Raw genomic sequence first — 18,356 nt, 5'->3', positions numbered from 1 at the left:
CATTGTACTTCTTCGTGACGGTGAGCTCATTCTCCTATGCCTTTTTAATCAATCCACGTTCAAATATGAAACAATATGTGGTGACGCATGTAAAGCGTGATCCGATCTTCAAAGTTATGTAAAATCTGACACCTTCTTGACCAGTGTTGTCATTCCTTTACAGGTTAAACATATACAAACTTTAAACAATTATAATATTTGTTTATTTGTTTTAATGCGGTATTTTCTTTTGCACGGGTTTACCTCACCATATCTGATGGAGTCTTTACTTGGTAATGTAAATACGTTATGTTGATCGCTGTGTTTGCACATACATGTATAATAGGATTCGAAAAAGAAATATTTAACAAAGCTATTATCTGAGTGAATATAAGATGTCATGAAATTGTCATTGATCATAATCAAGATATCCAAGGTTTCATCTTGTCTATCGAAAAGAGATTTAATATTTATGGCATTTGTGCATGTACTTGCATTGTTTAGGCAACAATTATAGTAATTTCGGGGTCGTTGATGATAATGATTAGAATGAATAAACCATCTCATGAATAGAATAATATAGATTAATATTGGAAATGGAACACTAATGGATTCCTATCCTTTGACTTTAAGCATAAATTGTCTCGAAATAGATACTTCCTTGAAATTATAACTCCGGTTTTGTAGTTCTCTTTTTTTCTTGTATTCGCTGGTTGTTTTCAAAGTTAAGGTATAACTCAGAATCAATGTGAACTGGGGTAATTATTAAAGATATAGACAGCTCGGAGAGCTCATGTATCAACAAATTATCCCAAATTATCCACATATTATGTTAGATATTGAGAAGTCGAGCTTCGTGTATTTTAGAGTAATCACTGCCAAAGTTATAAAGGGGCTTGATGAAGTACCTCGGTGCATAATTGAAAGCCTAAATATTGCGCTTTATTAATTTAGCTTCCCTTTATATTGTCCGATTTCTGTTTTCTGTTCATTTTTGTGTTCCACTCAAATGAGTGCAAGACGTGAAGCTTCAGTATGTAATATATTTGCTGCTGTATTCGATTTTGTAGTACCGACTATCTCTTTCATTTTCGACTTCTTTCCTTTTGACAATTTCAGGCCACAACAACAGGAGTTGTCCAGTTTTCTAAGCAACGTCCTACAAGAACGATGCTCAATCAATTCACAAATCCTTCCAGATTCACGATAAACGATCTATCATCAGATCCTGCTGTTGCCGTGTTTGGGGCACCTGTTGACGCTGATATCGGTAGCCCGAGTATATATCATGGGGTATTTATGCAGCACGAGTATATATCATGATGAATGTATGCGGCACGAGTATATATCATGAGGTATGTCGCTGTTTTCACGAAGTGGCGGTAGTGAAAAAAATTGCATTCACTTTGCGTGACGATTTTTCTCACTACTATACCGTCACTTCGTGAAAACAGGGACGGTATGTGGCCTGAGTACATATGCCCGGTATGTATGCAGCTCGAGTATATACATGTATCATGAGGTATGTATGCAGCCCGATTATATATCATCAGTTATCTCTTATGAGGTAACTCTTTGTGCCACACAAATAATCTCTCTTCAACATAGATATCATGGGATGGTCATACCAAAAGCCGTCTAGATTTTTTTTACTATCGTCATGAAATTGCAAAGCCATTACAATTTTTCCACCATATTTGTGCGAAATTTCACGTGTGGCAAACAAGCAACTGTGTAGATGAGGCGAAGAAAGCACACCTTGCGACCCCTTTTCGAACACTTTATGTGCCAGTGATTTTTTTCATTTCGAAATTTTACCAAAACATCAACAATGCTTATTCTCAAACAGCTGCACATCGCTGATTATTACAAAATGTTGAGTACCAACAAATTACTATTGGTAATGATACCTACAATGCCAAATTGATTCAATTTTATGTATGACATTATTGAAACAAAATTGAGATGAATTTTATTTTTTCTTCCCGCTTCGGACCCTAATTAGTGTTTTTGTTTTTGAATCAAGTAAATTGGAGATCCTATACGAAATCTTAACATTACTGAGGCAGCACAATTATTAGATATTTAGAAAGCTCGTTTATAAACATTTATTGGCATAAATTACATCTATTTTCAGGTGGAGCAAAGTGTGATTGTTTAAAACCTAGTCTGTTTGTTTATAACGTAAGTTGTCATGTTTTTCAAGGTGTTCGAAAGCAGCACCGATGCAGGATTTTTCTCAGCCCTGAGGAACAGACTGAGAACATTAAAGGCAAGTCCATGGGGCGCGGATAACAATGACGTCATTGATACGCTTAGCACTGCTGTGATGTTTACATGGAAGGACTTTCAACCTCCCGCTTCAATTCCTGGGGAAGAGGTATGATGATTCGATCATTAGTCAAATTTAATGTTACGAATTTCGTGCAAAGATCACACAAAGGTTATCAAAAGTTCAAAGAAGTTCCTCTTCTTTTCAGAAACAACCTTTTATCTTACACCTGTCACTTCTGTGTTATTGCGTCAAATACGTTTAAATTGATTTTGATATTTATTGATTCAATGGCCTATTTGTAAACTTATACCCCCCCCCCCCTTTTAACTCTCTTTCTCTTCCTCTGTTTCTATCGATCTGGCTTATTCTTTTCAATATACATTTACTCGACATTGCAGTGGGTGACGTACCAGGCCATAGTATTTACTAACGGAGCAAGAACAGGCGTACTGATGTTCTATGAGCAAGGTAGTTTCAGCTGGAATCCCCAATCCAAGGCGGTTCCAGTTAGGATCGGTTACAACTCTAGGTATACATGGGTGAACCGGTTTCAAGAATCCGATCTTAACGAAAGCTACAAACCAGACCAGTCTATTGGATCACAGTCGGGGACTCAGGTATATACAGTAATTATATGATATTGAATGGCCTTCAGTCGGTCCAGGGTATATCCAATATACTGATCCAGCATAATGCCTTCCAGCTGGGTGTGACGGTCTGAATATTCATTTGCGAGCAAGCGAGCAAAAATAATAAGAATTGTAGGATCGCAGTGCGAAAAACGACTTCTTATTAAGAGAAGAACAAAATCATGTTGGTTTTTAAGCACAATTTAAGTCGCTATTATTTAGGGGGCATGTTATGGAGAAGGGAAAAGGGGAAATTTATCAGAATGGGACAAAAGGGACACGTTACAGTAAAAAAAATAAAAAAAAAGGCAATTATAAAAAGTGAAAATGTGGCAATTCTCAGAATGAGGTCATTTGTGAGAATGGTAAAGGGTCATTTGTCAAAGGAAAAGGGGCACTTATCAGACTTTTATAGAGGCATTGATCATTAAACGAAAAGGGGCATTTATGAGAAGGGGAAGAGGCTCTTACTAAAAATGAAAAGGGTTACCTATCAGATTTTAATAGGGGCATTTATCAAGATGAGAAGGGGCATTTATGAGAATGGGAGGGGGCTATCATTAAAAAAAAAATGGGCACGTGTCAAAGGAAAAGTGGTACATATCACATTTTAATAGGGCCATTTAGCAGAGGTGTGACCTATATGAGCCTGTATACATATCCAAATTATTTCTCTTTTGTAATTGCAGGGAATACTGATTTACAGACTCGACAACAACCCAAGCACGTTCGTTAACTCAGCACTGTTTTGCTCTAACTGGTACACGGACGACAAGGCCACCCTGTGGCCATCGTTGGAATTACGAATTTTATTTACACCTCCATGTCCGTGTTCTGTTTGGCAGGCCGTATTTGATCGTAGATATGGTTTCTGCAGATATTTGTTAGACCAATCAGAGCTGTCTGTGCAGAATAGTATTTTCTTTGGTAAGTTTGCACACATTCTCCAGTAAACTGTTCATTTGCTTTCAAAGGCGCAGTTTGACTTCTCCCTGTGTCACTCGCACACAGCATTTTGAAACCGGCGTACTAAGGCTGTGTAAAACTACACAGATACATCGCTAACGAATACAATGTTTTCAATACAAATTTGCATCGGCTAGGTTTAGCCATCCTTTTTTTCAATCGAGGTACCAGGCATCATTATTGTTATTTTAATTTTTTTTAATTACTGATTACATTATTATTATTATTGTTATAGGTTTTCCGCCCAACTTCGTAAACTTCGTAAACTTAGCATCCGAATTAACGTTACGTTCATTCAAGTTCGTGCGAAATTTAATGACTATGTAGATCAACATTGAAAAAGCTAATTGCGTTATTCAATTTGATTTAGTAGCATGCGATTTCATACTCTTCTCACGGAGACGTGCAAAACGAGCATTCAATTTAGAAAAGCGCGCAAAGAGCATTCTAATTCGCGCCGGACAGACGGTGGTATGTCTTCGTGCATTCAATTTCGTGATTAGGCATACATATGTTACAATTGTGCATTGCTTTTCATTTGATATTAATTTGTCACTTAATATACTGTTCGAATTATTTTATGCAAAGTTTACTTGGAGGAATGATATGCGTATTCTTTCCGTCATTACACAGGTAACTGTCCCCAGAGAAGGTGCACAATTTGTGACTTCTCTTCTAAACACAAGATATATATATATAAACAGATCTTTCACAGAGATGATGGAAACAGAATACAATAATGAATAAAGAAAAGTATGAAAAGAAAAGAAAACAAAACAAAATAAAAGAAAGAAAGATCACCTACTCAATCAAAATTGATCAAAACAAGCCATCTTTAAAATAACCCCTAAGGCATTTATAATGAAAAATATGAAGATATAAATAAAGAGATGTTTCAACAAAAATAAAGAATGTCAAAAGAAAGAGAAAACATTAACTGTAATATAAATGTATCAGACAAATAAGAAGATTGTATAATGTGAAATCATGTCAGAAAAGATCATATAGAAAAAGAATAACATGAAATACTGAATATCCGAATGAACATCGAACCTCATACTATGATTATGAGGTCTAGTTAATTTGAATGACCCGATTGCGAAAGAGGTTGCCTATAGACGAACAGGCGCGCCGGAAGCAGTTTGGGATTGGGGGGGCAAACATTCCAGGGGGCTCACCTTCCGAGGGCAGTGACGTAATGAGAAAAAACGTTCGGAAGGGGGGGGGGCAGACGAAAAATCTGCATCACCACCAGTCTTACACGTTACATGCAGGTCCCGCGGAACGTTTTTCAAAGTGAAGTATTAACGATCAGGTAGAGCGTAAATTGGCGTGGGGTCCAGCCTCGGCAGGGTGTCAAGGGGCTGAGCCCCCGGAAGCTCAGGGATTTTAGGGATTTAATTACGGTTAGATGAGCATCCAGGGGCCTCTTTAAGGCCATTAACGTGTTCCAGAGGGGGGGGGGGAGCCCCCAGAAGCTCAGAGGTTTTAATATTTAACTACGGTCAGATGAGCAACCAGGGGCCGCCCTAGGGCACTTGGTGGGGTCCAGGGGGCAGGGCCCCCGGAAGCTCAGGGGTTTTTAGGTATTGAATAATGGTCAGATGAGCATCCAGGGGCCCGCCTAATAGGGCCCTTGGTGGGGTCCAGGGGGCAGAGCCCCCGGAAGCTCAGGGGTTTTAGGTATTTAATAATGGTCAGATGAGCATCCAGGGGCCCGCCTTATAGGGCCCTTGGTGGGGTCCAGGGGGCAGAGCCCCCGGAAGCTCAGGGGTTTTAGGTATTTAATAATGGTTAGATGAGCATCCAGGGGCCTCTTTAAGGCCATTAACGTGTTCCAGAGGGGGGGGGAGCCCCCAGAAGCTCAGAGGTTTTAATATTTAACTACGGTCAGATGAGCAACCAGGGGCCGCCCTAGGGCACTTGGTGGGGTCCAGGGGGCAGGGCCCCCGGAAGCTCAGGGGTTTTTAGGTATTGAATAATGGTCAGATGAGCATCCAGGGGCCCGCCTAATAGGGCCCTTGGTGGGGTCCAGGGGGCAGAGCCCCCGGAAGCTCAGGGGTTTTAGGTATTTAATAATGGTCAGATGAGCATCCAGGGGCCCGCCTAATAGGGCCCTTGGTGGGGTCCAGGGGGCAGAGCCCCCGGAAGCTCAGGGGTTTTAGGTATTTAATAATGGTTAGATGAGCATCCAGGGGCCTCTTTAAGGCCATTAACGTGTTCCAGAGGGGGGGGGGAGCCCCCAGAAGCTCAGAGGTTTTAATATTTAACTACGGTCAGATGAGCAACCAGGGGCCGCCCTAGGGCACTTGGTGGGGTCCAGGGGGCAGGGCCCCCGGAAGCTCAGGGGTTTTTAGGTATTGAATAATGGTCAGATGAGCATCCAGGGGCCCGCCTAATAGGGCCCTTGGTGGGGTCCAGGGGGCAGAGCCCCCGGAAGCTCAGGGGTTTTAGGTATTTAATAATGGTCAGATGAGCATCCAGGGGCCCGCCTTATAGGGCCCTTGGTGGGGTCCAGGGGGCAGAGCCCCCGGAAGCTCAGGGGTTTTAGGTATTGAATAATGGTCAGATGAGCATCCAGGGGCCCGCCTTATAGGGCCCTTGGTGGGGTCCAGGGGGCAGAGCCCCCGGAAGCTCAGGGGTTTCAGGTATTTAATAATGGTCAGATGAGCATCCAGGGGCCCGCCTTATAGGGCCCTTGGTGGGGTCCAGGGGGCAGAGCCCCCGGAAGCTCAGGGGTTTTAGGTATTTAACTACGGTCAGATGAGCAACCAGGGGCCGCCCTAGGGCACTTGGTGGGGTCCAGGGGGCAGGGCCCCCGGAAGCTCAGGGGTTTTAGGTATTGAATAATGGTCAGATGAGCATCCAGGGGCCCGCCTTATAGGGCCCTTGGTGGGGTCCAGGGGGCAGAGCCCCCGGAAGCTCAGGGGTTTTAGGTATTTAATAATGGTCAGATGAGCATCCAGGGGCCCGCCTTATAGGGCCCTTGGTGGGGTCCAGGGGGCAGAGCCCCCGGAAGCTCAGGGGTTTTAGGTATTTAATTACGGTCAGATGAGCATCCAGGGGCCCGCCTTAGAGCCCTTGGTGGGGTCCAGGGGGCAGAGCCCCCGGAAGCTCAGGGGTTTTAGGTATTTAATTACGGTCAGATGAGCATCCAGGGGCCCGCCTTAGGGCCCTTGGTGGGGTCCGGGGGCGGAGCACCCGTAAGCTCTGGGGTTTTAGGCATTTAATTACGGTCAGATGAGCATTTTTTATGCCTTATTTGTGACATTGGCAGGTCACTTATTTTTTCTCTCCGTCTTTCTTTCTTTTTCTCTTTAACATACTTTTTCAAAAAGTGAGGGGGGAGGGGCTCGAGCCCAGCCACTTTGCAGACCATGTCATAAAGGCTTCTAAATAAGCGTATCTTTCGCCCGACTGTAATTTGGGAATTTCTTATTTTCCAACAAACGCATAAAAAGGTATGACTTAAAAAAAAATGGAGAAAAAATACCGGAAAATCATGTCATAACAGCAACATGTGTAAATCACTGGTATCGTATAGATATACCCCCCCCCCCCCCATCAGTACGCCAGCGTTCAGGGGCTCATGTCTTCTCACCCCTATAACAAAACCAAAAAAACAGACACGTTTTCCCATTCTCGCACAATATGTCCACGATATGCGCGTATCGCTATTATAAACCGTATAGGTAGCATGCGCAATGTTTATAAAAATTTAATAATAATAATAATAATAATCCGGTTTTTTATATAGCGCTCAATACACCGATCCAACGATGTACCTAAGCGCTTTACAGATATATTATTACCCCGGTCATTAATTCCTGTGAACTTTCCTTTTCTTTGAATGGAATGGTATATGTGCTTTAATTCAGGTTTTTATTATTGTTATGTTCTTTTGGGTTAAAAATACAAACCATGTTTATTCCTTTACTGCTTTTTTTTTTTTTTTGGAGGGGGGGGGGGCGTTTTGGGGGGGCAAAAATGCGTTTTGCCCCCCCACTTTTTTGACTGGGGGGGCAACTGCCCCCCCTGCCCCCCCACTTCCGGCGCCTATGTTAAGACGAACATGAAACCGCAATTCGCCATAGAATTCATCTCTCACTCAACATTGGCGAAATTGAATGACCCTTTAATGCGCATTTCCAAATTGACTGAACCAAGCTTTAATTTGAATGTGCATGTTTAGAAAATTCGGTGACTCGAAACGAAATGGGATGTAACAAGTTTAAAAATGAAACAGGGGAGCAATGAGTGGAGACAAATTGCTCGAACATGAATGCACGTTAAAGAAATTGATTGTTGCTTATACGAAATTGGCCGGGAAAACCTATATTAAAGGCCAAAGTTTTGGTGTGGGGTCATAAATTTGGTTCAAATGAAAATATTGGAAGCATATGCGATCCTACAATATTCAGTGATCGTTGTCGCGGTTGAAATCGAGTCTAAAGTTATGAATTTGTAAATAATAAACTCTTTATGTTGTTTAGCTCTCTCTCAAGGTCATGATATTAATTAAGCTATAGAACAATGTTTCTTCACTTAAATCGACCGATTAGCTATTTCCGTTTGGAAATTATATATCACATCTACATATTCTTAGATTTTCATGGTCGCAGCTACCATTGTACGGCCGTAGGCGCTATTTGAAATTTATCAAAATTTCCCGGGAGCACCGGTAATTTGTTATATTCAATTTTTCTCAAAAGCAGAAATGTTTTAGGGGCTAATTTTTCTAATGCTTATAATACATCCACAGGGGCATCCAAATAAATCAAATTTGTGAAGAAACACTATCCGACTAATTTTCAAAACTTTCCAAAACTTGGTATTACCTTCAATATAATTATATTTGTAAGTCGTCATCATTGATTTAAATAGTATCACTATAACATTATAATGTCATTATTATAATTTTTATTGTAAGTATTGATATCATTATCATTATTATTATTATTATTAATCATTGTTTTTTTAATTATTATTATCATCGCATGATCCGAACTACACTTTATCTTCATCAAGGTTTCATCTTTCCATACTGCCAACAACACCGATGGCTGTTTTTCGGGGGTGGCTACAGGTGTACGTACTTCTTTGGGCTTCTACCTGGCTACGTAATCGACTTATGGTGGAGTTCTCATTATGAGGCGTACACCTCCTCCTTTCAACAGTGGCTTGGTAAGGAGGAATCACACAGTTGTAGTTTACTTATAATTGCCTTGAGGCGGTATCAATATATATATTAAGGACGAAAGCGTAAATTCACTTTACATGTTGTAGCTCAGTGAATATTCGTAGACCGTAGATGTCGATTCATTCATTTACAGCTCATAAAAATTACAAGCCAAATAATATTTTTTTTCAAGTACAGTAAACAAACAAAATTATATATATATATATATATATTAGTGACACCTTCATATCTGGACCATCCTTGCTCATGATATCTAAGTGGTGGTAGTTGCTAAAGGAATTAGAAGAATAATTACTATTCATATTGCTACTACCACTACTACTATTAATGATACCACTACTACTACTACTACTTCTACGCCTACGACTATTACTACTACTTTACTGCTGCTGCTACTACTACTACTACTACTAGCTAGCTACTATGACTACTACTGGTACTACGTTACTCTACTACCGCTATTTATACTAATACTACTTCTACTACTACTACTACTACTACTACGCCTACGACCAATACTACTACTACTACTACTACTACTACTACTACTACTATAATTACTACTAGCTAATACGACTACTACTGGTACTACTCTACTACTCCTACATCTACTACTCCTAATACACGGTACTACTACTCTGCAACTGCTGCTGCTACTACTACTACTACTACTATTCTACTACTGCTACCACTACTAATATTGCTTCTGCTACTAATACTAGTTGGTTTGGCTCCATAACGTCAGAGCCTTGTAAATATGTTATTGCACGACCATATTGCATTTGATGCAGGGATTTTTTTGTATCCTTAAAACCCTACATTGTTTACACATTGATAGCTGGGTTCAAGAATGAGACAAAGTTTCTACCCATGTATAATGTTTTCATAGACTTTATGTATTATTAGAACAATGTAGCAACAGAAAAGTAAATGTTGTTGTTGCCAATTTGTTGAACAACAGTGTTGAAAGGAATAAAGCAATTCTGATCAAGATTTAACTTTTTTGTTCATACAGCAAATGATGTGCTCCCAAGGTATCACTGCTGCCAGGTAGCTGATGGAGATTTCTGTGATATGTACGAGGAAAGACGCCCTCCTTCGACATGCTCACGATATAGACCTCCGCGAATTGGTAAGCTCGTTTTATTTTGTTTCAAAATGCCTTATGTTCAAAATAATTATTAGTATTGAAGCAAGCTTCATGGTGAGCAAAATTGCTAAAATGCAGGAAAATAGGCGTATCATTGTCGTTTTTATGCATTTATGTGTGTTATAATAAACAAGCGATGCACAAAACTCATCAATGTAAAAAGCTACCAAACGGCCATGAAACAGAAGATTTTTTTCGCAGAAAAACAGCGATTCTAAATCATGAAATGCCACAGTAGCCATAAATGGCGAAAAAATAGCGAGAAAACAGCTCTAAAAAAGACAAAATACCGAGTGGGTAGAACAACAGAATCCTGATTTTTAGCTCACTTTCTTTGTGATTTACATATCTGAAAACATGCAAGCCATCTTGTCAAATAATGGTATGCATTAATCAGGAAGTCTCGGCATTATGAAATCTTGAGGATAATTCAATGGTTCAATAGTTCAATAATATAAGGAATTGAGAACTTCGTTGTAAAGCAAATGATGCATGTTCTTATTCTTTCAATGCAGGATCTATACGCTCACGTAAATTTTGTCTATGAACTTCCCATACGAAGCCGCATAACCAGCCCCAACTTAAGTGCGGATAGATAGTATATAGATATTACTTAATAAACTCATTGGTATACATCATTTGTATACTATTGGTTATATCATTGTGCACGAGATGTCACATGCCTGATGTAGGACCACGTCAGCAACGGCCGCGGTTGTGACGCGCCTTGAACATGATGAGAGATCGTAGAAGATCTCAACGAAGTGACAGTCGCTATTGACTGTGAATACATCGAATGTGTAATGAATATCAATGATAATTATAGTGATGATGATTATGATGATGATGATTACAATTATTTTTTTATAAGAGTTATTGCAAGATTGCTTCTATCCTTGTCATATGTACAGCATGGTTCTGGGGCGACCCCCACATCAATACATTGGATGGAAGAATGTATACTTTCAATGGTCTTGGGGAGTACATTATGTTGGAGTACAACAATAACGATACATTCGTTCTACAGGCCAGGACTGGCAGAGCTTTCAACAATAGCGTTCCCGTCGAAACGGGAACTGTTTTTACCGGTTTCGCTGCTACGCAGGGCATCACAGTGGTAAATCTCGGTTAACACTTGTTCAGATGGAGCGGTATAAATTGCGTTGATTTTTCGTTCTTTCTTTCTTGTATGATTACGTAAAGATCAGAGTTGCACGTACACTTCATTTTTCTGTATCGTGAAACACAGAGCTTGAGTGAGTACACGTAGGACCTTTGGTGCACCCAGATGCCATTCATTATAATTTTCAGACAAAACGCTGCGGGTTACTGTGTCATATCTGATCAAGCTTTTAAGGTTAAACCTGTATATAAAGACTGCTAGAGAGAAGCAACCAAAAATAGTCTTTAAGACAGATGATCCTTATCGACAGGTTTCTTGATTATGTATTTCAAAGAAAAAACAGTGGAACCTTGATAATTATACAGAAACTAGATCAAGGGAGACAATAATTGCAGTCGGTAACCTTGCGTTTTATTTACTCCGGGGGTGAAGCAGTAGCATCAATCTGGAGGCACGGTCGCCGTATGGTCCCCCTTCGGCTACCTTGCGGCTACATTGCGTCTGCCTTAGTATTTGTCAAAACGCTACGGCCGCTGCAGGGACGCCCTAAGGCGATCATGTGTCATCACTTCAAAGGCCGTACGCAGTCGCAGATTTTCTGTATCCACAAGTCCAAAATACACCGTGCGGCTATACCCTAGCATATGTGACCGCTACCGTATGTGACCGTGGGAATGCTGCGGTGGTCCTATAATTGCTATTGACCGAAGATATTTTAGACTGCACGGCCACCGCGGCAAATGTTACCTAGGTATTACGTACTTCGAGTGTACAGTAGCGCGTGCGCAGTTCACGTAACATTTATATGCATTATACGTAAGTACGTGTCGAATAGCTGACCAAGGTTGCTTAATTTTAGTGACGGCAGCAACGGAAAACAAGAGAAAAATACTTTAAATCGTATCGACGACTAGTTTAAACTAAACAATGGAAGGTTATTCTTATAAACTTCAAGAAAATGACAAGCTTAACTCAAGAATACCCGACCAAAACGTAGGCAAATGAACCATATATTGTACTCCCGTCTGTTAGTATTTTAGACGGGTTTTTTCACTTGCCAATGAACACAATCAAATCAATTTGAAGTAATTTTTGTCCTGCTTTTACTTGCTCTTGACCATCAAACAGTTAAATATCTCGATATTGTTATAAAAACAATATTTCTATACGTTTTTGGTAATAATTAATTTCTAAAATCGCTTGAAAATTGTAATAAATAATTGTCATAACTATCGGAAAATAAAGTACACACTTCATTTTCTATTTTGTATTATTATTTATTCCATTTTGTGTGTGATACGTGTTGCCATGCTGACTGTGTTCTTTTCTATGTTTACAAAAACAGGTGGAGTTTTCCCTGAATGACAACAGAACTGACATGAGAATCCTTATTAACAGAACTAAAGAGATAACTGACTTGACCGAGTTAGAAGATGGTATAATCTTACATCTTCTTTAAAAACCTATAAGGCTTGTTCAGGGGAGAGAGGTGCAAAATCAATATATATAACAGAATAATTGATGGATGGTTTTACCTACCATTCCAAAGGCGTGGGGGATCATAATTATTATCAATATTGTTGTTTTTATTTTAGCCGAGTCTTTTATCATGCATGTTTAAGCTCTTCAATCCTTCCTCGCTTACGTAAATCACTAATGGATTCATTATTGGAGTTACATAATAATAATAATAATAATATAATAATATTTAGGGTCTACTCCAAATTGTATTAAACCGAAACGGAAATTCTTTTTGCCCTATTGATCGTGAGCCCGGCAGCCACTGACCAGCGCCAGATCGACGTTGCTCTATCCCTTTTTATTGTTGAACGCCAAACAAGGTACCAACAACTCTCATAATTTAACGCATTTTGGTATGACGCGGCCGGGGTTCGAACCCATGACCTCCCCGTTGTGAGGCGGACGCTCTACTGACTGAGCAAACACAGCGGTGTACACATTACTATTATCATTATTATTTCAGTTAAGTTTATGAATGCAATTTCGACCAATCAGATGGCTGGATTTCTTAAGTGAGGTATATAATTAGTAATATTATCATTGTTATGTTTATTGTAAGTAGTAGTCTTTTTTTTACTGAATGATAATCAAAACAAATAGTTTGGACTTAAATAGCGCTTAATAAATCTAGGATGTCTAAGGTACTGTCTATTCCTTGTTATTATAATCATTAAATATGTTTTCATTATTTTCCCTTCCTCTTTCTCTCCGTCGTGACAAAGACGGCTTTGCCTCCGCAGATTCTTCATTTTCATTAACGCGTGAGAATGGAACCACTGTGGATGAAATCAAGGTCAATGCTTACTTTCAGGTTGGTAACACGCCCGCTACGTCTTTTACCGTGACCTTTTCTAACGGGATTCTTCTCGTGACCGTCGAAACACCGCCGGAATACGATGAAGATGGTCCTGGCAGAGGTCTTCTAGGTTAGTAGTCAATTTATATACTGTAGTAACTAGAGCTAACACAGAGCTGTCGCCAAACCATATTGAATTAAATGTAGAAAGAAGTACAATTTTCCGACAAGCATTAAACAGTCAGCTGAAAATTATGAAAATTATCGACAAGTAAAACATCACGGGTTTCTAATTGTAAAATATGCCGACATCCTATAAAATTGTTCAATTTTTGCCGACAGAAATATTATAATATACGTAACGCGCCTGGTCATGTGATAGATTTGGGGAAAAACTGTTCACAAATTTCAATGAACAGGTGATGCATTTGGCTATTCAAGTTGCCTTATATGTCTTGCCTTTATGTTTGTCTAACTCTATTTAATGCTTGATCCCAAACAATTGTTGCACAAAGCATTTTTAAAGTGTTATATCCGCCATGTGAGAACGATGTCCATCCTTAGTACGAGGCATTTAGGGGGCACGTAATAAAAAACTCATCCCCTCGCAACGCATTCTAAACAGGTGAGTGAAATAATTAAAAAGGGGGCACTTCAAAAAGACGAAAGCATTACGTTTTATTACATATTAAGAATATCGTCATTTTCATTTAATTTCTCCAGGTAATTTGAATGGCAATAGTTCAGATGATTTCCTGCTCCGAAACGGCACCACTCTTGAGGATTCGATAGCCACAAGCCTTACGGACAAGGAGATATTTCACTTCGGACAGTCATGTAAGTTGATCTTTACTGCGTTACGATTGGAAATTCTTAGACTTGAGCCTAGTGCAGTTATGGAGCGGTTAACCGCAGGAATTTTTTAAAAGGGGCTGTAGCACGTGAAATACTGGTTGACGCCATCTACCGTCTTCTTTTGGACAACTGCACGTAAAGGAATGGACTTGATTAACTGGGTCAGCGCGCTAGCGTTCGCGAAACAGTCCGAAGTTCTCATCACGCTTCGATTTCGCGTATGTTGCACGCACGTGAATACGTAGGCTTGCTACGGTCGCGTCGTCCGTAGTCGTATTCTACCCGATTTATCCCGAGTGGGCCTCGGGAAAGACGCAGACGCAGACGGGAAAGACGCATAGTCTCGTCGTGCTACAGTCCCTTTAACATCTACAATTGGCAACAGCGTGACAATCGTCCTTCACGTATTTACTCGAATAGGTTTGTGTCATATTAAAGATACTGTAATGTGAAGCATTGTCATAAAGGGGTACGTTAAATAGAGCCGAATAAAATTGTAGATTTCTAATATAATAGTAACGTGGGTAAATTAGACATCATAAAATACTCTTTTTCTATGTAATACAAAAGAAAATTTACATTTTTTAATGGATGCTATATTGCTTTGATTTGTTTAAAGGTAAAGACCGGTATTGAAAACGCCCCAATTTCAAAGAATGAAATGCAAGCTCTTATTACCAATCATGTGAAAGAATATGTTTTGAATAATACATGATGATAAAAATGTTGACGGGAAACCGCCTACTAATTGATATATTTGGTAAATTAGTGTATTTCTCGCCTGTTGAGAGATACAAATGCACGTGTCGCGCACGTGTGTGTAGTCCCATACACATCTTTATGTGTACAGTGATTCTAACTTCATGAAGACTTGGCCAAATTTCTTATCATTTTGATGATTCCAGAACCTTGCAATACATCTATGCTAGACCAAATACCACTTTTGAAACTGTTCTCAAAAGGTTGGTTTTGCCCTGATTTTGAATTGCCTTCATTATTCCTTGTACTAGTAAGCAGGAACTCCACGGTGAATAAGCGAGGTAACTATTCAAATAAACGAGGATTAATCCCTAGTGTCATAACCACATTTTTCTCAATTCATTATATGATTGTATACCTGTTGTCAAATTATCCTCAAGAGTCCTACTACAATTGATTTCCTTTTTTCTTCATGGCAAACTCCAGGGCAAGCCAGCGAGGTCGAGTCCTTGTTCGAGTACGGCGAGAGGAACTGGACCTACTACAACCCGGCAAACTACACACCGATTTTCCTGAGTGATCTTAAGGCTCAAGACCCCGAACGGACAGCTGCTGCATTGCAGGCATGCGGTGACGATGAAATGTGCTTGTTTGACTACCTTGCCGTAAGCCCAGAACTGGGAGCTATGACAATGGATGCCGGGAATACATTTGTTGACAACCTTGCCAACCTAGGTATTGATTTAAGCTTTGCCACACTTTTCGTCTTGTTCGCATAATTTGCCGCGGTAAACCGCAGTGGCTAAACCCGGAAAGGTTTTATTTTTGTGAACTAAATAATGAATGTCAAGTGGGAATAAATAAAAATTCGTAGATTCACGGAACAAACATCCTACGCGTACTCATCTGTGTGTCGTACGAAGAAACGCTAATAGGGACTTTTAGATTTGCACGTCGACAGCTTTGACTGCAACATGTGACGTCATTTTAAGGCACTGCGCATGCGTCACGTCGTCTCAGTCGGCGATCGAGAATGCGTCAACCTTGATTTTTTCCAAATCTAGTACGATACTAGTATGCCACGTGCGCATAAAATATACAGTTCCTCAGATAGACAAAGGAACATCCCTTCCCTGCTATTATGTAAAAATGTGTAGAACAAGTGTCACATGTATATTCACCTGTTCTACACATTTTTACATAATAGCAGTGAAGGGATGTTTTTTTGTCTACCACAGAAATTGTTGAGGGTAGAATGAGGAACTGTATATTTTGTCCTCTTTGTTTGTCCGTCATGTTCACAGTATTACTTCCTGCATGCATGTATATCGTCGAGTGAAATCTAAAAGATTTCTAATTGAAGTCAACATAAGCAGTTGAGTACGTTGACACGCATGATCAGTCGGCGTTTGTCGTGTTCCCGTCCACTCAATCTAAAAGTCCCTAATAACCGCCATGTTAACAGCGGCATATGTCAACAAGCTTCTAAGGGTCGGCAATATCTCTCAGCAACGATCACTATAACCATTGAATCGGTCTAGGCCAAGAAGGTATTGAATACAATAAATGTTGAGCTAAAGTCTGAATTAGCATGATTCGCATAAATCTGTTAGCAGCAGGATGTTTAATATCCTTTTTTTTTTTACAAGAGAAACGATTTCCATTTCGTTTGTTTGAAATTAATACACCTTTCATAGTCGGCATAGTAGTGCTACGTCTGAAAAGAGAGGCCTCGTTGGCACCGGACCTAATGCTAACGAGTCATCATCATCAACATCATCATCATCAGGGTTACAGACTTTCCCGCCATGATAACACTCCTTCCCTTCACTTCTTCACTCTTGTCTCAAGCATCTTCTTTATTTAGACCAACCTTTTATACTGCTTTCTTTCTTCACATCTGTCCGTGATATATTCGGTCTTCCTTCTCTCTTATGCCATTCACTTTCAGATGCCACGATCGTTTTACAGGTTTATTATCTACTTTTGTAAACACATGACCAATCCATCTCAATCCACTTCCTTTTATTTACCACTTCCAACACAGTATCTTCTAGGCCAAATCTTTCCATGTCCATTGTGTTCTTTTTTATCGGACAGTTTCACACCACATGCCATGTGAATTGACACTATGAATTCCCTTGGATATACGTCACGATAGAAATTATCCGTCTTTTAGGCTTATGCGTTATAGCATTAGAGAACAAAAAAAACAACAATAAATAAAGCCATGCGATCATCACTATAATTGGATTTGATTCGATGTGATTTTTATGTTGACCGGATGGGGGGTCTTGTATACAAGTCAATAGACATTCAGCAGTTCAATTACAAATACGTCAAGCATAATTCAATATCAATTATGGTAATATCAAATGAGGGTAACGCTTAAAGTAGAAACAAATAAAGTATATAATGTAGCCAATTTGAAAATAAGAACACCATGTTAACAGCGTTCATATATTTTTATGAATTAAATTGTATAATTGAGCTGAGTGCATCTTACGCTATCCGAATCGAGAATCGGGATGGTATTATTTCATTTCGCGATCGCGATTTCTTCCATTTCCTACCTACTGGAACCGAAGGGATGGATGTATCCATAAATCCGTACGCATCGATGTTAGGCCCAGCTTAACATTTTGTTAAGCAAGGTGTAGACATTCGGGAAATATGCCATCATCTTCGGCTTGCAGCAGGTTCTGGTGATTGGGATCGTGGTGGTGAAGTTATTGCACAATTAAATGATAAATTTCTTTGTTATATTATTGTTTTTCTTCTCAGAAAATTTCCCGCCGAACGTAACTATGATCACTGATACCAACAGTGTTCTTCAGGGCAACGTACTCTGTGTAGAGGTTAACGAAACTGTTCAGCTGATGTTTACGGCTGAAGATCCTAATGCAAACGATATAATCAATTTTACTTTAGCCGACTCTGTTCCCGACGGTGCAGCTATCAGCTCTGGTAAATACAAAACAAATTTATTGTATTTTAGTGGCCATAATGTGTTTGTCATACATTAGTTGCAGTTGGGAAGTACACACATTTTTGCCTGTTTTAATTAACAACAGCTAATGGACACAATTTGCATTTCGACTACTGAATATAATTACCCATAACCAGTTACTGAAATGATTTGTAATGAGGCACTTCACGAAGA

At 39.7% G+C, this 18,356-nt stretch overlaps 1 protein-coding gene across 1 annotated transcript in view; it reads left to right on the top strand.

Moving 5' to 3' along the window:
• The first annotated feature begins 1,301 nt into the window (after positions 1–1,301).
• LOC105443371 (mucin-like protein) overlaps positions 1,302–18,356 on the top strand; it is a 44,072-nt gene continuing 27,017 nt past the window's right edge. Inside the window, exons 1-11 of the mRNA XM_030989602.1 lie at positions 1,302–2,359; positions 2,653–2,871; positions 3,573–3,810; positions 8,878–9,033; positions 10,065–10,181; positions 11,111–11,316; positions 12,668–12,758; positions 13,566–13,769; positions 14,363–14,476; positions 15,680–15,928; positions 17,978–18,160. Of these exons, the coding sequence (XP_030845462.1) occupies positions 2,174–2,359; positions 2,653–2,871; positions 3,573–3,810; positions 8,878–9,033; positions 10,065–10,181; positions 11,111–11,316; positions 12,668–12,758; positions 13,566–13,769; positions 14,363–14,476; positions 15,680–15,928; positions 17,978–18,160 (1,963 nt within the window). The 5' untranslated portion in view covers positions 1,302–2,173. The remainder of the gene's footprint in view (positions 2,360–2,652; positions 2,872–3,572; positions 3,811–8,877; positions 9,034–10,064; positions 10,182–11,110; positions 11,317–12,667; positions 12,759–13,565; positions 13,770–14,362; positions 14,477–15,679; positions 15,929–17,977; positions 18,161–18,356) is intronic.

This window comes from Strongylocentrotus purpuratus, unplaced genomic scaffold, assembly GCF_000002235.5.
Source record: "Strongylocentrotus purpuratus isolate Spur 01 unplaced genomic scaffold, Spur_5.0 spur5_scaffold_18, whole genome shotgun sequence".
Taxonomy (NCBI): Eukaryota; Metazoa; Echinodermata; class Echinoidea; order Camarodonta; family Strongylocentrotidae; genus Strongylocentrotus; species Strongylocentrotus purpuratus.
Note: the sequence above shows the minus strand (reverse complement) of the source record. Positions and strands in the feature narration are given on the sequence as shown.